This window comes from Hyperolius riggenbachi, chromosome 5, assembly GCF_040937935.1.
Source record: "Hyperolius riggenbachi isolate aHypRig1 chromosome 5, aHypRig1.pri, whole genome shotgun sequence".
Taxonomy (NCBI): domain Eukaryota; kingdom Metazoa; phylum Chordata; class Amphibia; order Anura; family Hyperoliidae; genus Hyperolius; species Hyperolius riggenbachi.
Genome location: NC_090650.1, coordinates 141,068,486 through 141,089,645, shown reverse-complemented (window position 1 = coordinate 141,089,645; position 21,160 = coordinate 141,068,486). Strand labels below are relative to the sequence as shown.

Sequence of the window (21,160 nt, the reverse complement as noted above, 5' to 3'; positions counted from 1 at the left end):
ATTTCTAACCTTCACCTGCAATCCTACTTGGCCAGAAATCTCCAACGCCATTTCTCCTCATAACCGACCAGAACACAGACCCGACATCGTTGCCCGCGTCTTTCATATCAAACTGCGAGAATTCCTAACAGATATTCTCGACAAGAATATTTTTGGCAATGTTATCGCTTACATATACGTCATTGAGTTCCAAAAACGAGGATTGCCTCATTGCCATATGTTACTTACACTTGACTCACAATCCAAAATAAGGACCAAAGATGACATAGACAAGTATGTCTGCGCTGAGCTTCCAAATCCCCAAATACACCGTCGACTTTTCCAAATTGTCACTAAATGCATGGTCCATGTGGAACGCTCAACGCCAATTCACCTTGCATGAAAGACGGCACGTGTACCAAAAGTTTCCCAAAGGACTTCAACGTTGAGACGCAAGAAAACACACAAGGATACCCCATATACCGCCGAAGACAGGGGAGAACTGCCATTGTAGGCAAATGCGATATCGACAACCGTTGGATAGTTCCTTACAATCCCTGGCTTTCTCAGAAATTCAATGCGCATATTAATGTTGAAGTTTGCGCCTCCATTCAATGTATAAAGTACCTGTATAAGTATGTATACAAAGGACATGACGCTGCATCCATTGCACTTCACAAGGAGCCAGCCAATGGTGTTTTCCAACATGACGAAATACAGACTTTTCTTGACGGTAGGTATGTTATTGCTCTTGAGGCTATGTGGCGTTTGAACGAATACAGTCTTTCCGAAAAATCTCACGTTATTACACGATTACCGGTTCATTTGCCAGAACAACAAGTCATCTTCTTTCATGAAGGTCACGAGGAACAAGCGCTACAAAGACAAGCTAACAAAAACACTATGCTCTTAGCATGGTTTGAACTGAACAAGACAGATCCCGAAGCTGTGGACTTACATTACATGGATGTTCCACAACATTACACATTCCAACAGTCGTCTGGAAAATGGAAAAAGAGAATCAGAGGAGGCACCAAAGTAATCGGTAGAATGCCTGTTGTTGCTATTAATGACACAGAACGCTATTATCTCAGACTTCTCCTTACCCGTTCCGTAGGCGGCAAAAGTTTTCAGCATCTACAAACTGTCAACGGCGTCCAATGTAACACTTTCAAAGAAGCGTGCCAACAATTAGGTCTTCTTAAAGACGACAAGATATGGGATGATACTCTTACAGAGGCATCCCAGATACGAATGCCATTCTTCTTGCGACAACTTTTCGTTTTTGTCTGTGTCTTCGGTGAACCACACAATGTTCTACACCTTTGGGACACGCATAAACTCTCCCTTTGTGAGGACCTTCTCACAAAATACTCTCCAGCCACCGCTTCCATGTATGCTCTTGCGGAAATTAACGACATGCTTCAACCACATGGCCTCAACCTGCACAAATTACACTTACCAACCACTGATATTCTTCCCGTGTCATTCATCTGTCACCATCGACGCTCAAGTTGAACACTCGAACGCTATGGAACACTACGCTAAACTCAACACAGAACAAAAAAAAAATCGCTGTTGACTCTGTTTTACACGCTGCATACAGCGATGCCTATCCGCGACAAACATGCTTTTTCTTAGACGGTCCTGCAGGAACAGGGAAAACTTTTGTCTACAAAACCCTGATTCATACCATCAGAGGGAGGGGAGACGTTCCTACAGCCATAGCATCTACCGGAATTGCTGCAACATTGTTACCGGGTGGACGTACTGCACATTCTGTTTTTAAAATACCTTTGAAGCTGACTAATGCTTCCACATGCAACATCAAACCTACCTCACCACACGCTCAACATCTGCTGCAATCCAAATTGATAATATGGGACGAGGCGCCAATGACACATGCATACGCATTCCAGGCTGTTGACAGGTTATTACGTGACCTCACGGGGGAGACGCAACCATTTGGAGGGAAAACGATACTACTCGGGGGAGATTTCAGACAAATACTCCCCGTCATTATGCGTGGCTCCCGAGCACTTACTGTTGCCAGTTGCATTAACAAACAACCTTTGTGGCATCACATGCATGTACTTACACTGACAACAAATATGAGAGCGCTCCCTCACGAAAAAGATTTTGCAAAATGGCTCCTCGATGTTGGAGACGGAAAAACCGGAACAGCTGTAACATTGCCTACACATTGTTTTCCTCTGACTTCTGATTCCGTTCAAGAACTATATGGTGACATCGACTTCTCAACTATCACTCCTGAAATACTGACTACCCGAGCTATATTAAGCGTCACCAACGACGACTCGCTACACCTTAATGAACAAGTACTGAAACGTATCCCTACCCACGAAGTAACTTTCACCAGTGTTGACTCCATTGTCACAGATGATCCCGCAGGTCAACTTTCATTCCCAGAAGAATTTCTTAACAGTCTTACGCCCACTGGCATGCCTCCGCACAAACTGAAAATTAAAATTGGTGCAGTCATTATGCTTCTCAGAAACCTCATGCCAGCAAGAGGTCTGTGCAGTGGCACTAGACTGACTGTCACGAACATTCGCCGCAATGTACTGGAGTGTAAAACTATCGCAGCTGCTACCCCACAAACTGTCCTTATTCCCCGCATTTCCCTCACCCCATCAGATTCAAATTTGCCTTTTACTTTTACACGCAGACAATTTCCTGTTAGACTATCTTTTGCTATGACAATTAATAAGGCACAGGGGCAAACTTACAAAAAGATATGCCTGTACCTACCAAAACCAGTATTCAGTCACGGACAACTGTATGTTGCTCTGTCCAGAGTTCCATCTTTTCATTCCCTAACAGTGATAACCTCAAACCCACCCCATCTGCAGAACTGTGTCTATCAGGAAGTCTTCACGCATTAATAATTATGCGGCGTATGCTACGCCGCGGGTCGGGTAGTATAATATACAGTATATCAGTGTGGCAGTAGCACTTCACTTCCCAAGTCTGTACTGTCTGTACTGTTCTCAGTATCTTAATTGTATTTATTTTACAAATGCAACCAGTTAAAGGTATGATGACATGTAATCTGAGGTTGATTTTGTTTAAGGACAACTAAAGCGAGAGGGATATGGAGGCTGCCATATATATTTACTATTAAGCAATACCAGTTGCCTGGCTGTCCTGCTCATCCTCTGCCTCTAATACTTTTAGCCATAGACCCTGATCAAGCATATGTAGACCAGGTGTTTCTGACTTTATTGTCAGATCTGATAAGATTAGCTGCATGCTTGTTTCTGGTGTGATTCAGACACTACTGCAGCCAAATAAATCAGCAGGATAGCCAGGCAACTGGTATTGTTTAAAAGGAAATAAATATGGCAGCCTCCATATTCTTTTTCACTTCAGTTGTCTTTTAAGCCCAGTGATCATCTGTAAAAAAAACAACAAACAAACAAAAAAAAAAAAACATAGGCATCATATACTGACATCTATCTATCTATCTATCTATCTATCTATCTATCTATCTATCTATCTATCTATCTATCTCTGCGAACACACAGTTATAAAACGTTATGTTAACCAGAACTAAACATAGAACTTTGTTTACATTTAGTTTTAAAAAAATCGTTAGCATTTCCCTATTGATCCAAATTCTGTGCAAAGGAATGCAATAATCTGTTCCAAAAATATGACACTTTCGTAAGTGCCAAACATTAAAAGAGACAGATAATAAAAGCTAGCTTGTGTATGAATGAGATGCTGCTCACCTTTACTGGTCTGCCTGTGTTTCTTCTGCTGGAAGGTGATTTGGACGACGCAGAAGAGGCAGAGCACCAGGTAGGCTTGCTTGTACTCCATAGTGATTCCAAGCACTGTCTGAAGCACAATCTGTTTCTGCACTTTATTAAATACGCCTATAATAAAAACATGCTGTGCAGGAACTCCTTCCCAACCCGAGTAAAGCATTCCTGAACCTCTAGAGAGCCTTGCAGTATGCACTAAAAGGATGACAATTGTTATTAAAGTTCTTGACATTGCCACAATGGTGCTAATTCAGAGAATTGCAAAGGAAAAATTAAGCAGCTTGCAATAGCCATCTAATAAAGTTAGAAAGTACTGAAAAATAGGATTGGTAGCAATAAAGACATTTATTTCTTGTAGAGAACATAGGATAGGCTATAGGCACAATTGAAACGTCATATGATGACTAGCTATTTAGCCCGCCCGTTGAATAACGTGCGCTAGGGCTGTGATGTGACCCCAGGGCGCATGGCCGTGCTCAATGATGCACATGTGCATGGCCTGCTCCCTGCTGCACGTGTGCATGGCCCGCTCCCTGCTGCACGTGTGCATGGCCCGCTCCCTGCCGCCCGCCCCCCTGGCCCCGCAGGGACAGAGGGGTATTAATATAGAGGATTAGTATCAGCATGATATAAGGCATGAACTGAACATGTACACGCTGTGCTTCTGCGGTAGATTGTAGTGTCCGACCGGTAGTAATAGGTACATACATACTTATATTAGATGACCGCAGCTAAGAGAGAACGATGTCCAATGTCCGAATAGTAATATAGTAAAATCAGCGCAGGTCACAGGCAAATATAAGATACAGTTCCACCGTGTTTCATATCTGAGGTATCAGGCAAGTGCATCACAGCACCCAAAAGAAAAAAGGCTTACCAGTCACTAACAACCCACGCTATAAGGTTGTATAAACAGCATAAAGGCCAGTGTACCTACCGCGCAATTCTTCCAACAATTTTCCCTATGACCGGCAATAGCGCCGTTTGTGAAAGTGTTAAACACATTGCATGTAGTATTAGCGGAGCTATCGCAATGCGATGCCCATCCAGTGGAATGAGAATCCCAAATCGCAATTGCTGTACATTCGCAGCATAATGATTGCGATCGGGTTTTGCAAACGCAAGTGTGAATAGGCTCTTAGACATATACCATGAACAAGCATGCAGAATATTGTTTCTGATTAAAGTCTGACTGGATTAGCTGAATGCTTGTTTCAGGTGTGTGACTCACACACATACTGCAGCAAAGAGATCAGCATGACAGCCAGGGAACTGGTATTGTTTAAAAGGAAACGCATATGGCAGCCTACATATCCCTCTCAGTTCAGGTGCACTTTAAATTCTGCCAGAAAGTTTGTGTTCTGGCTGCTATTCGGCATGACCGCCTTTTGCACATTTTTCAGATAGCATGAGAATGTGTCTTGGAAAAGCTCTTTTCCTCGGATAATTCATAACGTTTAACTCCTCAGCTTGGATCTGCACCATTTTCAGCAGGATCTGAGTCTTCCACATGACAAATCGCAATTATAACAATGAAAAAGCAATTCTGGAACAGGTTACTTGAGGTGTGGGGTTCATGGGGTGATCCGATCACACAGCTTTCTTTCCTCCTCTTTTCCTTTTCTCTCTAGTTAATGCATCATTATTCTTCAAATAGGCTGGCAGTTTCTTTACCAAGTTTAGAATTGCGCTTTGATTTTATCAAGACATCACAGGCAAGAATGAAGACAATGCCATACCAGTGCCATATATGGCCGGCTACTAATGTAAAGCCCAGATTATTATTATTATTATTATTATAAACCGCCGACCTACTCCGTGGCACTGTACAAAGTAAGGCGTAATCATGGGGTACATAATACAGACACTGGTGTACACAAAAGAAAGACACTGGTAGAAAATAAATAATTATAATATAAATTATAGTGACAAAAGTAACATGATGAATAAAATGTATAGCAAATTGCAAAACACCATATGAATAACAAATTCCAAGACACAAAAAGCATGAGAGAGAGCTCTGTCCTTGTGAGATTACAATCTAAAGGAATGGGGGGGGTAAGGGGGATAGGACAAGAGGTGGGTTAGTATACAATATGCATACCTAGAGGCAGTGTGCTTTTAGGTTATCTAGTAAGTACAACTTAGCCAGAGGTCAAAAGGGGGGTGGCCTAAGTTAGCGTGTATGCTTGTCGGAAAAAAAGTGAGTTTTGAGGGAGTGATTTGGATTTAAAAGGTTGGAAAGTGGAAGATGTTTTGTGGAAGGGGATTCCAGAAAAGGGGTGAAGCACATGAGACTTTGTATACATGAATGCCAGAATGTGATTCTGAAGGAAGACAAAAGAAGGTGGTGTACAGATCTGATATTGCGGTTGGGTTGGTGTCTGGAAAGTATGTAAAGTACAGTGATGAGAATGACATCTTGAGATGTGTGTCCCTTGGGGGGAGGTGAAAATATAGCATTGCATTTAACCTTCATCATAAATTAGTACTTTTGCCAAGCACTTTCCTTAATATAAGTCAACAATGTCCAGCTTTGCCATGAAAATCACCAGTGAGATGTTTGGAACTCTGTTAGGCCCAGTGCACACCAAAAACCTCTAGCAGATCCGCAAATCGCTAGAGGTTTTTGAAGCAGATTTCAGAGCGATTCTAGGCATGTTTAGGGCCCATTCACACTTGCGTTTGCAAAACGCTGGTAATTTTTGCAGGAGTGATTTTTCTGCGATTTCACGTGGAAAAATCACTTAACACTGTGGCGATTTTTCCGCGATCGTGTTTAACGCTTCTATAGCACTGAAACGCGATCTCCGGGAAATTGCCTGAAAATGGTGCAGGTGACACATTTGCGTTTCGCGATTTTGGGCGATTTGCGCAAATCACCCAAGTAAATACGGGCCCATAGGGTTTTATTACACTAGCGTTTTTAAAAAGCGCTAGCGTTTGAGCGTTTTGCCGAAATCTTAGAGACGTTTTCTAAACATGCCTAGCGTTTTTTTGGAGTTTTTTTTTTTTTGGAGCATTTTTGTGTAGCAGATTTCAAATATTATTACAGTAAAGCGGTTACTGAACAGCTCCTGTAACAAAAACGCTTGGAAAACCGCTCTGATCTAGCGTTTTTTCAGAGCGGTTTTCCACTTTCCTATACTTTAACATTGAGGCAGAAATGCCTCAGAAATCTAAAAATGCTGCAACCCCCGAGTTTGCGTTTGTGCACCAGCCTATTCACTTTCATTAGCCAAGCGGTTTTCCCCCTGCAAGCGTTTTAAAAAACGCTCCAGAACCTGGTGTGCACCAGCCCTTAAAGTGAAAACTGTAGTGAAAAGAACAATGAATAAAATTGCTTATTTTTACAATATTCATTTATAGATTATTTTGTCAGTGTTTGCTCAGTGTAAAATCTTTTCTCTTCATGATTTATATTCTGAAATATATCACTGGTGGTGATATCTTTAGTCCTGCCAGGTGATCTGTACGGAATGTTTGTTTACTGAGAGTTCTATTTACAGAGGAAGATACTGGTGCTTGGCAGTTATAAGAAAAAGTTATTTCCCACAATGCAACAAGAGTCCCAGATAGCAATATGTCAGGACCATGATCATGACATCACACTGTGGGAGGGGTATGACCACAATATCAGCCACACAGAATCACCTGATGATCTATTTGAGAAAAGGTAATGATTTCTCATGGTAAAAAGGGGGCATCAGCTACTGATTGGGATGAAGATAAATTCTGGGTTAAAGTTCCTCTTTAAACCCTCATTATGTCTGGAATTACTTTTGGACACAAAGAAAATGTTAATTCAATAAATCCATCTTTTTAAGGAAAATAGATGTTCTGTTTCCCTTCCAGGCCTCGACATGCGCAAGGTATAGGAACTGAAAGGAGCAAGACAGAGGTACCTACAAAACCACACTAGACAGGAACAGGCAGGCAGTACGAGTCGGCAACAGGAGATAAATGCTGTACAGAATATCACAGACATAGATAATCAGTTAACAAGCCAGAGGTCATAAACAGAAGATTAGATTACAATGGTACCAAAGGGTGAGCAAAATTGGGTCAAGAACATTTCCAAGGTCGGTCCAGGCAGCAATCCAATAGCAAGGTCAAAAAGGCAAACACATCCAGCGGAGTAGCACAAGGCAGCCAACACTAAGGGCAAGGAACTCTGGTGAGGCAGCCCTTTAAATAGCCCTCCAGGCCCATAGAACCCACCCACACTATCGGGACTGGGAATTCCCATCTTCCCAGAATAGAGGGCCAAATAGCTCACTCTGCCCCTTTAGCTGAAGCACTGCATTGATTGGCCAGTGCCAATGTGGCAGTGCATATGAGCGGAGGAGGAAGGCTGCGCCTGCTGACACCCGGAAGCAGGCGAGTTACCGCTGGACCCTGTGTGAGGTAAGATAGTGACAAGTGTTGTGGAGGCTGAGTATCTGTATTATAATATCTCCTCCCCCCCCCCAAGAGTTTTCATAAATGTGGTGGAACACAGAGAAATATGATAATATAGTTTCACTTTGTAGAAATAGTATTGCATCACTACATGCAGCTGAGAGTAAAAGGAGGAATGCCAGAAATGGCTGATGACAATTGATAAGCCAGTTTCTTTACTATGGCCACTAGCAGGGTTACTCGTGTTTCCAAACTCATGCAGTAGTAGGAAGTCATGACAAGCTAGAGCCTTACAATTACATTTTTACCCTGGAGGAACCCTGCAAATAACTTTTGGATCTCAAGGAACCCCTACAAACAATTTTTTGGTCTCGAGGAACCCCTGCATTTATTTTTCAGGAGGCATGGTCTTTAAAAGTAGGTGAGGCTGTTAATTTCACTACCTCCTATTACACTGCTACTCATTATACTGTGCTCATTATTCTGACCCCCAATTTAGTGTTTCTTTTTACAGTACCCCTATTATAATGTGCTCTATTATACTTCCTCCTTGATGGGGGAAAATGCCAGGTAACCTCTGCAGAGTACTCAGGGAACCCTGGTTGAGAAAGCCATACATTTTGTAACACAATAAATTCTAGTTAAAAGCAAGGGAAAGAACAACATATGTAACATATCCTAAGTCTGCCTATGTAATATATAAGCAGGGTGTTCTTTTAGCAAAACAAATTGCTTATTTTAAAACTTTTATTTTCTAGGGTTTGTCAAAACAAAGGATGGGAAGACACTCAAGGAAAATATCAATGAAGAGCTGGACCTACAGCAAGACTGCAGAATTTCAGTAGCAGTGAGTAGACACAGCAATACATGGAGGAGATGTGGGAGGCAGAGGTGGAAGAGCGACACCCAGTGGCATTACTGCTGAGGCAGTAGCTATGGTACTCCATTTGCCTCAAGACCTGCTGCATATTACTGTGTATAAAGGCAGAGGCAATCACAGGTGGCCTAGTGAGAGAGAAGATGCTCTACTGTGCACTCTGCAGTGTAGGATAAAGAAAAGGTGGTTAGATGGGAATTGGAGACTAGCGAGGAGAGAAAGAATGTTTAGAGAGTGAAGAGAAAGCAGAGAGAGCACAGTTAAGAAGAGGAGGTATAGATGGAATTTAAGGGCTGCATGGAAAAATTACTTCAGATTTGTACATTTTATCAGGGAAGTATGTGGCAAATTCACTGGAAGGAAGAAGGCGCCCCCCAAAAATAACCATGGATGTAATAAATATAAAATGGCTTACCTCTAAGAAGAAGGGGCAACGCCAATATAGGAAAGACATTTTTATAATCAGACACAAAAAAGATAACATGTTTCGCGGAGCACAGTCCACTTCCTCTTGCTTGGTGTGCCTAAAAGCATCATCAGGACTGTACTGTGCAGGCGCAGTACTGCGCCTGCACAGTACCTGCCTGATGACATCAGCGCGACCACATGACCTGCGCGGTGAATCGCAGATGAAGCGATCCAGCACCTGACCTGACGAGGTCAGCATCTGCAGCAGAGAGACTGGGAGCCACCGGACCTGCGGCGAGGGCACAGGACAGCTTCCAGGGGCTGGAGGAAGCCCCAGGTAAGGGTATTTTTAATTTTTTTTTTTGCCTGGACGTATTCTTTAAAGTTGAAGAGAAATCGAGAGCCCAATATGGTGTAGTATGTCAAAATTGATTGGATAAATGAAACAGTGAGATGGTAATACTCACAAACACGGGTTACCACCTAGGTAACCACTCATTAGGCAGGTGAGGAGATTAGACCTGTCCTCACTCAGGATTAAGAAGTCGCTCTCTGTAGATAGGAAGAAAGGGGGTAGATCACCCCTCCACCTGGGGTGGACTCAAATATATTGGTAGGTGAACAGAGGCGCCAGAAGGATAAAAGTACATACATTTTTTTTTAAAAATTGCTGGGAGGAAGTGGTGGACTCGCCTCCGTTAAAGCAGACACCAAGGACTGTAAACGTATAGATATACACATTTATTGAAAATACCCCAAAGATGCAACGCGTTTCGCGGGCACAGCCCACTTCTTCACAGAGGTGCTCTGCTTGCTATAACTGAATTGATGTTGTTTATCCCCTGCTTATTGCCTGAAGAAGTGGGCTGTGCCCGCGAAACGCGTTGCATCTTTGGGGTATTTTCAATAAATGTGTATATCTATACATTTACAGTCCTTGGTGTCTGCTTTAACGGAGGCGAGTCCACCACTTCCTCCCAGCAATTTTTTAAAAATTTTATGTACTTTTATCCTTCTGGCGCCTCTGTTCACCTACCAATGTATTCTTTAAGGGCATGCCTTTGACATGGGATACCAGGGTTCGAATCTTGGCTAGGGTCAGTACCTATTCAGTAAGGAGTTCTAGCCTCTTGAGCGCATCCCAGTGGTTGCAGCTTTGAGCCTGACATGAGAAAAGCGCTATACAAATTATGTTAAGATCACCAGTGATAATGGTAGGGATTTCATAGGACATGAACTTGAGAAGCAATGCACAGAAGTGATCTAAGAAAGCAAAAGCAGGGCCAGAAGGGTGGTAGATAACAGCGATTTGGAGGAGGAGCTTAGTCAGACTACATGGACTTCAAAGATGGTAAAGAGAGAGAAGGAATAGGAGTGACCATCTATCAGAGAGGAGAATGCCCACCCCCACCATCATGTTTATTCCCACTTCTAGGAGTATGACTAAAGCATATACAGTAATTATTACTGGGTATAGAGACTTCTGCAGAGGAAAGATTGCAGCAGAGTAAAAATGCACAGGCAAGGTAGCCTGCCAAACATGATTATTGAATTTTGCTTCCTGCCTAGACGTCTGCTTTAAAACATAACTCCACCCCACGGAGATTATACATGGAACATGAAAGTGAGGAGGATATACAAAGTTTTTATTGGCTTCCTTTAAAATATGCTACTTTCACGGCAATTATGCGGATTTCCTACCTATTATTCTTAAAATCTCAGATCCAAAATAAGTTCACCTGTCATGATTTTCACTGACTCTGGTAATTTTAAATGAAAATAAAGATCTGCATTCTGACCTCTGCATTCCTTTCACATAAACTTTCCTTAAAGAGACTCCGTAACAAAAATTGCATCCTGTTTTTTTCATCCTACAAGTTCCAAAAGCTATTCTAATGTGTTCTGGCTTACTGCAGCATGTTCTACTATAACCATCTCTGTAATAAATCAACTTATCTCTCTCTTGTCAGACTTGTCAGCCTGTGTCTGGAAGGCTGCCAAGTTCTTCAGTGTTGTGGTTCTGTGATGCATCTCCCCCCTCCAGGCCCCTCTCTGCACACTGCCTGTGTATTATTTAGATAAGGGCAGCTTCTCTCTTCTCTCTTATCTTTTACAAGCTGGATAAATCCTCCTCTGAGCTGGCTGGGCTTTCACATACTGAGGAATTACATACAGGCACAGCTGTCTGCACTCTGCAGGAAGAAACAGCCTGACACTTCAGTGGATGAGAGCTGAAGGGGGAAAGAAACACACAAATGATCTCTTGAGATTCAAAAGGAAGGCTGTATACAGCCTGCTTGTGTATGGATGTATTTTCTATGTGTGGACATACTGTACATCAACCTACTTCCTGTTTTGGTGGCCATTTTGTTTGTTTATAAACAAACTTTTTAAAACCGTTTTTAACCACTTTTAATGCGGCGAGGAGCAGCGAAATTGTGACAGAGGGTAATAGGAGATGTCCCCTAACACACTGGTATGTTTACTTTTGTGCGATTTTAACAATACAGATTCTCTTTAAGTAAACCTAAAGCCAGGGCCAGTTCTAAACTTTTTGCTGCCTGAGGCAAACTTGTGAGGATGTGCCCCCCCCCCCCCCCCTCCCTCCCAATTTAGAATGATTGCATTTAATGTTCTGAGTCAGAAAGGGAGCATATGCAACAACCTGAGACATGACATGCTGCAGCTCAACACAATAAGGCCCAGTGCACACCAAAACCGCTAGCAGATCCGCAATACGCTAGCGGTTTTGGGAGCTGATTTCAGAGCGATTCTAGGTATGTTTAGAGAGGTTTTCTAAACATACCTAGCGGTTTTGCGTGCGTTTTTGTGTAGCAGATTACACATATTGTTACAGTAAAAGCTGTTACTGAACAGCTACTGTAACAAAAATGCCTGGCAAACCGCTCTGAACTAGCGTTTTTCAGAGCGGTTTGCGTTTTTCCTATACTTTACATTGAGGACGAAACACTTCCGAAAACCGCAAACGCGCTTGGCAAAAACCGCCGGTGTGCACCATCCCATTGCAATACATTAGACAAGCGTTTTTATAGGTGGATGCGGCCGGCGGATCGCTCCAAAAACCGCTCGGTGTGCACTGGGCCTAACACACTGGCTGGCTGGGAGTCTGTAACAAACAAACTGCTCACGCTCAGCCAGTCGGCCATACTCCATTTCTCCTCACCAGGGGTCTAATCCTGGGAAAAGAAGTGAGTGGACTCACTTGGAGAACTCCTGCGCCGCGCCAAAAATGGGCGTGGTCAAGCACACCATGGGCGTGGTCATGGGTGGGGACAAATATACATGACCTTAGCAGTGATGTAAAAGGTCTGCCGAGGAAGTTTGAGCTCTGCCGTAGTGTATCCCCCAAAAATAGATGTAATCTGACAGCATTTCACCAAAAAGACACATAGGGCTTGATTCACAAAGCGGTGCTAACTGTTAGCACGCCTGTGAAAAACCCCTTAGCACGTCTAAACAAGCTTTTCGCGCATAAAACTTTACGCGTGCAAAACTTTATGCGCGTAAAACTTTACGCGCGTACTGCACAGAGCGTAGGGCGCACCGCGCGAAGTGCCCATTAAAGCCTATGGGACTTAGTGCGCGTAAAACTTTACGCGCGCAAAGTTAGCGCGTGATCTGATTGAGAAATCCGGTGCTAACCTACTTAGCACCCTGGTTAGCGCGTCTAAAGACTTTAGACGTGCTAAGTAGGTTAGCACCGCTTTGTGAATCAAGCCCATAATCTGGTAGAAGTTCCTCCAAAATACAGATAATATGGAAGTGGTTCCCCCAAAATAAACAATGTGGCAGCAGCTGTTCCACCAACATACACATAATTTGGAAGCAGTTCCCTAAAATACGCGAAACCTGGCAGCGGATCACCCAAAATACACGTAACACCCAAAGGACATATAATCTGGCAGTAGTGGTCCCCCAAACATACACAATCTGGCAGCAGTTCCCCAAAATACACGTAATCTGGCAGCAGCCATTCCCCTAACATACACATATTCTGGCAGCTGTTCCCCAAAATACATAACAGCGGTTACACAAAAATGCAGATAATCTGACAGCAGTTCCCCCAAAATAGGTACCCCCAGGTAGCCAGGTCTATAGGTGTCCCCAGTATAAGTAGCCATGAGTATAGTAGTCCCCAGTATATGTAGCCAGAGGTATAGTTGCCTAGTATATGTAGCCAGGGGTATATGTGCCCAGTATATGAAGCCAGTGGGATATGTCCCTAGTATATGTAGTCAGGGGTATATGTGCCCAGTATATATAGCCAGGGGTATATGTGCCCAGTATATATAGGCAGGGGTATATGTGCCCAGTATATATAGCCAGTGGGATACGTGCCCAGTATCCCATATACAGTGGGATATGTGCCCAGTATATATAGGCAGAGGTATATGTGCTCAGTATATGTAGCCAGTGGGATATGTGCCCAGTATATGTAGGCAGGGGTATATGTGCCCAGTATATGTAGGCAGGGGTATATGTGCCCAGTATATGTAGGCAGGGGTATATGTGCCCAGTATATGTCGCCAGGGGTATATATGCCCAGTATATGTAGGCAGGGGTATATGTGCCCAGTATATGTCGCCAGGGGTATATATAGCCAGGGGTATATATGCCCAGTACATGTAGCCAGGGGTATATATGCCTAGTTGCAAGAAAGCATAATTTGAAACCAAGTGAACCCCGATAATTATAATGGCAGTGTTTTCCAAATGGCAGAACAGATAATATCCTTAACATTTCATTCTCCTTCTTACAGTCCTTTAATATCCGGCAATATGACACAGCTATCATTTCTTGGATGACTGCTGCCAGTACACGTGGCGCTGTATAAAAAGTTTCCATTTCTCTGGCTTCTAAAAACAGCATTCAGTTAAGAGTACCAAGTTAGTTCAATAAAATGAAGAAAATGCCACGAGAATAACAGTATTTGCCAATCTTAAAAAGACAGCACAAATGTTTATCCTTATTTGATAGATAGATATTCAGACAGAAGTTCTAGATCCCTTTTACAATACGTGAGCAAATCTGAGCTTACAGGCAGTCTAAAATCTGTATGCAGAAAAAAATGAGATCATCTCTCTCATCTGTATGCATTAGTCACAAAACAACGTATTTGCTAAAGCGCCAGACTGAGAACTGTCACATTGGCAGAAGCTGCCAATGTGTTGCGCAAAATGGAGCATAAATGACATAAGTGATAATATTGTGTGAATAGCATTTTCATAAGTAACTAGTGGTGACAATTACTTTTAGGCTGCTTTCACAGTGGGACGTTACAGGCACATGTTAGAGCATCCTGTACCGCAGCCCAACTGCACTGAAAAATCAATGGGCTGTTCACAGTGCCCACGTTGCGTTTGAGTATAAACGCAGCACGGTAAATGAAAGTGCAGCATGCTGTGCGTTATACTCGTATATGTTGCTGCGTTGGACTGTTTGCACATGCTCAGTAATGTCTGGTGTTTTTTTGTGGTGTTTACTTCCTGGAGCGGCTGCTTTGGGCTACGATTGGCTGGCGGGACCACATGATGCGGAGTGTTCCGATCACATAGTCTCCAGTCTTTTGCCGCATGCGCCGTTTTCCTCCGATAGTATGCGTAAAAAAGTACGCATCGCGGACGCATCAAGAGACTCATAACGCGGCTCTATATAACGTCCAACTTAAAAGCTCACATGCGTTGCGTTAGGAGCACGTTATGCGACCTTAACATCGCATCTAATGCAATGTCTTAGTGGGAAAGAGCCCTTAAGTGATTTTCTATTTCTCACATTTATCCAATCTACTCTTCAATCTTTCGAAAGTTAAAACTTTGATTGCAGGATTCAATGTCATGAGTTATAAGTTTCCATCTCACAGAATATTCAAGGGCTGTTTCACACAAAGAGGGCTTTTAAAATATTTTTTTCTGATTACCAGCACTTTCCAGGGTTTTAAACAGCACTTGGACAATGAAATCCTATCAGCTACTTTACACCAAACTGCTATAAAATCACTCCAAAATCGCTGGCGGTTTTTAGGGTGAAATAGCTCCAAGGGCTTGTTTTCACTAGGGGCAATTTGGAGTAATTACCCATTCAATCGAAAGTATTGGACACCTATAGTAGAGCAGTGCTGGTGCTTGAACCCCTAGCAGCAATAATCCAACAGTCAAAAGAGGGATTCGCATACAGTCTTCAAGGAACAACGTGCTATTATTGTTCCAATGCACACATATAATACACCCCAAATTGTCTCAGCAATTTGGTGTGTATTATACAGGGAGTGCAGAATTATTAGGCAAATGAGTATTTTGACCACATCATCCTCTTTATGCATGTTGTCTTACTCCAAGCTGTATAGGCTCGAAAGCCTACTACCAATTAAGCATATTAGGTGATGTGCATCTCTGTAGAGAAGGGGTGTGGTCTAATGACATCAACACCCTATATCAGGTGTGCATAATTATTAGGCAACTTCCTTTCCTTTGGCAAAATGGGTCAAAAGAAGGACTTGACAGGCTCAGAAAAGTCAAAAATAGTGAGATATCTAGCAGAGGGATGCAGCACTCTTAAAATTGCAAAGCTTCTGAAGTGTGATCATCAAACAATCAAGCGTTTCATTCAAAATAGTCAACAGGGTCGCAAGAAGCGTGTGGAAAAACCAAGGCGCAAAATAACTGCCCATGACCTGAGAAAAGTCAAGCGTGCAGCTGCCAAGATGCCACCAGTTTGGCCATATTTCAGAGCTGCAACATCACTGGAGTGCCCAAAAGCACAAGGTGTGCAATACTCAGAGACATGGCCAAGGTAAGAAAGGCTGAAAGACGACCACCACTGAACAAGACACACAAGCTGAAACGTCAAGACTGGGCCAAGAAATATCTCAAGACTGATTTTTCTAAGGTTTTATGGACTGATGAAATGAGAGTGAGTCTTGATGGGCCCGTGGCTGGATTGGTAAAGGGCAGAGAGCTCCAGTCCGACTCAGACACCAGCAAGGTGGAGGTGGAGTACAGGTTTGGGCTGGTATCATCAAAGATGAGCTTGTGGGGCCTTTTCGGGTTGAGGATGGAGTCAAGCTCAACTCCCAGTCCTACTGCCAGTTTCTGGAAGACACCTTCTTCAAGCAGTGGTACAGGAAGAAGTCTGCATCCTTCAAGAAAAACATGATTTTCATGCAGGACAATGCTCCATCACACGCGTCCAAGTACTCCACAGCGTGGCTGGCAAGAAAGGGTATAAAAGAAGAAAAACTAATGACATGGCCTCCTTGTTCACCTGATCTGAACCCCATTGAGAACCTGTGGTCCATCATAAAATGTGAGATTTACAAGGAGGGAAAACAGTACACCCCTCTGACCAGTGTCTGGGAGGCTGTGGTTGCTGCTGCACGCAATGTTGATGGTGAACAGATCAAAACACTGACAGAATCCATGGATGGCAGGCTTTTGAGTGTCCTTGCAAAGAAAGGTGGCTATATTGGTCACGGATTTGTTTTTGTATGTCAGAAATGTATATTTGTGAATGTTGAGATGTTATATTGGTTTCACTGGTAAAAAATAAATAATTGAAATGGGTATATATTTGGTTTTTTTTTTGTTAAGTTGCCTAATAATTATGCACAGTAATAATCACCTGCACACACAGATATCCCCCTAAAATAGCTAAAACTAAAAACAACTTTCAAAAATATTCAGCTTTGATATTAATGAGTTTTTTGGGTTCATTGAGAACATGGTTGTTGTTCAATAATAAAATTATTCCTCAAAAATACAACTTGCCTAATAATTCTGCACTCCCTGTATGTGTGCATTGGAACAATAAAAGCACATTGTTCCTTGAAGACTGTGTGCGGATCCCTCTTTTGACTGTTGGAGTGATTACCCACACACGTATTTGGGCAGGGAAGTGCAGCCTTTTGAAATTAATTCGGACAAAATTGCGTGCAAGGAAAAAAAAACCTGATGGTTGGCAGCTTTTTTCCGCATCACAAACACGAATCCCTGTAGCCGTGCATGACATCAGAACAAGTGCCAAACGGGACCTTAAGCATAATACATGTGCTTATCCAAGGTAACCCTTTCCAACTTTTGTTCAATCCTTAGGGCAAAAGTTTGGAGAATGATCCCTGTGCAGACACACATTTGGATATAGCCGAGTGGCATGTACAGCTTAGTGGAGGAGAAACTCTGGATGGCCCATGAGCAAGTGGCATCCTGTAGCGCGGTTTGTCACTTGTCATTTAGCTAAACGATGTCATGAAGCAGTTGTACGCACATTTGATTCTGGACCAAGATTTTGCAGAACAATTGTTTTGACCAAATACAGTATTATTTAGCGTGCGCACAAGCCTTTTATAATCTAAGGCATACTGATATACTATTTCTGGGCTTTATAGACAGTGGAAAATCCATTGCCTCAGCAAAGAAACTTTAGGCAGGAGTGCTGCAATGAATGGGGATTATCCAGCTGACATTAATATTAACACATGGTACTAGCTCTACCTGATCAGTCAAAGTATTATGTCTGTGGGCATCCTTCAAGTGGTATTCCCTGCAGTTGTGATCTATAACTCTGGATTTTTTTTTTCTATTCCTGTATTTGAAAAGACAGCCACACACATAGTTCAGCCTTCCAGCCTGCAAGGGGAGTAGCGGGTATGCCAGTGTTCTGATTAGTGAAAAAAGAGGGTCCACCCGCTGTTCCAAGTGGTAAGGTAATGCTGAAGACTGGAACTTTACCCCTGGCAGTCTCTTCTGCAGCATGTGGATTTTTTTTTGTAGACCTGGTAAGCTTCCTTTTGCAATGGAGATAGTCGCTGTTGATCAAGCTGTGCACTGGATGGAGTAATTGTGCTAGTGGTGGAAGATATATTGGTGTTGATGCTTTTTCTGGAAGATTGTTCATAAGCAACATTACTTTTCCAGCAACACACTAAGAAGGAATTATGAAGAGGGAATAACACACCAAACTGACTGAATAGGAAGAGATAAGAGATTTTGAAGGAATGTGGGATTTTGCAACAGTCCTTCAAGTGCAATCACTCAGAAAATGTTGCATGCAGTGCAACTTGCAATGCTGCGGTGGGATCACCCTCATAGGGATCCACTGTACTAGCACTTTTCCCACCGCCGACTGGTCGCCCCCAAAGCGCACCAAGTGTGAGCTTGCTCTTAGTGGTTTCGCCTGTCTGATCATGTAATGCAGTGTAATGTGTGAATAGCAGAACTGCATGAACATTATTTTTTTAAATGACAAGTAAAAATATATAATAATAATTCCTTTTTTTGTATAGCACTTTTCTCCTGTTGGACTCAAAGCGCTTGCAAGGCAGCCACTAGAGCACACTCAGTAGGCAGTAGCAGTGTTAGGGAGGCTTGCTATTAAAGGGATACTTAAGTCAGATAAAAAAGGGGCAGTTTTACTTACCTGGGACTTCTACTGGCCCTCTGCAGTCACCCTGTGCCCACACTGGTACTAAACAATCCTCCGGTCCCCCGTCTCAGTTTGGCTTTCGGTGACCAAGCCTACTGCAACCTCAGTAGAGATTTTCTCGTGCTGCGCCTGTGCAGGATGCTCCAGGCAACGGGAGTGCGAACGAGGACTCCTGTGGCCAGAGCAGGCGCAGTGGCTGGCGACATGCTATGTCGCAGAAAGCGAAACTGAGCCGTGGCGGGGACTGGAGGATCGTTGAGGCGTAAGGGCACAGGGCGACTGCAGGGGGCCAGTAGAAGCCCCAGGTAAGTAAAACTGCTTTAAAAAAAAAAAAAAATATCTGACTTTAGGTATCCCTTTAATGTGCTGCACACAGCCAAAATAAAAAAAAATCTACAGTAAAAGTTTGAAATTGAAAGCTGACCTTTGTCTGGCTACTGGAAATTAGCAGTTTCACTTACACATTTTGTCTACTGAGAAAAATCAAAACGTTGAGAAAAAGCTAAAAAAAAAATAAATAAAATAAAAAATGTTAAACTAAGTAAAGGGTCTTGCTCTACTGAAAACAGTATAAATAAAATAAAAAAAAATAAAAAAAAATTATGTTCTGTTCTCTTCAGACTGGGATGGAACATAACTTTACTTTTTTAGCTAGTCCTCTTATGCAGGCCATTCATGCATCGATTTTCATGGTCTGTTACCAGCAGATTTGAGGGAATCTGAGAATAGATTATGCCACATCAATTGTAATTTCAATGAATTTTTCTAAAAATCAATACAAAATTATTGATCGGATGGAAATTCTCCATCGATCGAAGGAAGCACAAGAGCAGCATTAAATCAGTGCAACATTGTGGATTAAAAGATTTCATGACCATTTATTAAAAATCTGTGTGCGGTGTGTGGAAGAATTCAATCCCTCTCTGAGATTCAGATCAGAGTGGGATCTATTAGTTTGCCATCTACGTGTGTATGTTATGCCTGGTATACTCCCATGCAACTGCCAGTCAGATTGATGGTCGAAACAATTTCCAACAGGTCCAATCTGATTTCCGATCATTTTTCTGATTGATTTTGTATAGAAGTGATTGCAAAATTGATCAGAAATCAGATCGGAGAGGCCGGAAATGATCAATCCGACTGTCAATCTGATGGAAATTGCATCGTGCGGACCAGGCATTAGGCTCTTACTATTTGGCTGTGTTCTAAAGACTGATCAATCAATAAACCTTGAGAGGCAGACATGGATTGCATAGCTCTACTGGCTGCTATAGGTAATGCCACCACTATTTATTTACGCCACTAGTTATTAGGGAGTTCTGTTGCCTCAACGCATGGCAGAAAATGCAGCCATGTTTGAGAATACATACATGTGCCGCTAGTCTACACACCTCAGGCAGCTTTTTTTGCTTAGTATTTCTGTATCAAAGAAACAGGGACGTAAATAAAACACTAACCAGCTTGTGTAAAAAATATCTTTATTTTCCATCAAAATATCAAATATCACAGTTCACCTCAGGAAGCCAATCTTTTGTCTTTTTTTCCCAGCACTTTCTTCCTGGTTCAATGTGCTCTGCAGAGACAGGTGTAAGGACTTTGTAACACGCTTTCCTGTCTGTGAAGAAAGAAAATAGTTAAACTCCAAGATGCCGTATTACATCTGACCTCATACGGTTACATGTGTGCACCGCGTGTTTGTAATAAATATGCAGTAGTCAGGATAAATCAATTTGATTCCCCCATTCTTTCATAGTAATAAAACGCACTTGTGCATAATTTTGACAGGTCACAAGATCTTTTGCCACAACAACGGTTCAGAGTTTACACACTCTCTACATACAATGATAGCTTTACTTTAGGCCAGTGGTCCTCAAATTAAGGCCCGCGGACCGAGTGTGGCCCCCTGAGGCTTTTTTACTGGCTCCCCACACACAAAATGTATTACTTATAGATGCTGTCAGCAACATCTTTAAATATTGTTGGTCCGCATATAGAATAGCAGTGCTTGCACCACCCATCAACATGGAAGCCAGAAAGCAGTAATTCGCTGGTTTCCAATCAAATTCCACATCAGGTGACACTGCTGTCCAATTGGACTGCAGGTTGTCACCTGGGTATGCTTCACTGTCTGGTCCACAAAGACTTATACATCATTTTATGTATACTCCGGCCCTCCAGCAGTCTGAAGTATGTTGACCCGACCCTGGGGACCCCTGCTTTAGGCGTTCCACTCAAAAACAGTTAATGCCAGTTTCTGTTTCTAGTC

At 42.6% G+C, this 21,160-nt stretch overlaps 3 protein-coding genes across 4 annotated transcripts in view; 1 reads left to right on the top strand and 2 right to left on the bottom strand.

Moving 5' to 3' along the window:
* The window catches only part of CLEC3B (C-type lectin domain family 3 member B), a 34,327-nt gene extending 30,499 nt beyond the window's left edge, over positions 1 to 3,828 (bottom strand). For both annotated transcript variants that reach the window (XM_068234498.1, XM_068234499.1), the window contains exon 1: positions 3,735 to 3,828. In XM_068234498.1, coding sequence (XP_068090599.1) covers positions 3,735 to 3,825 — 91 coding nt within the window. In that variant the 5' untranslated portion in view covers positions 3,826 to 3,828. The remainder of the gene's footprint in view (positions 1 to 3,734) is intronic.
* ZDHHC3 (zinc finger DHHC-type palmitoyltransferase 3) overlaps positions 1 to 21,160 on the top strand; it is a 321,718-nt gene that overhangs the window by 141,982 nt on the left and 158,576 nt on the right. The window lies entirely within an intron of this gene.
* The window catches only part of EXOSC7 (exosome component 7), a 61,706-nt gene continuing 60,901 nt past the window's right edge, over positions 20,356 to 21,160 (bottom strand). The window contains exon 8 of the mRNA XM_068236329.1: positions 20,356 to 20,509. Within this exon, the coding sequence (XP_068092430.1) occupies positions 20,405 to 20,509 (105 nt within the window). The 3' untranslated portion in view covers positions 20,356 to 20,404. The remainder of the gene's footprint in view (positions 20,510 to 21,160) is intronic.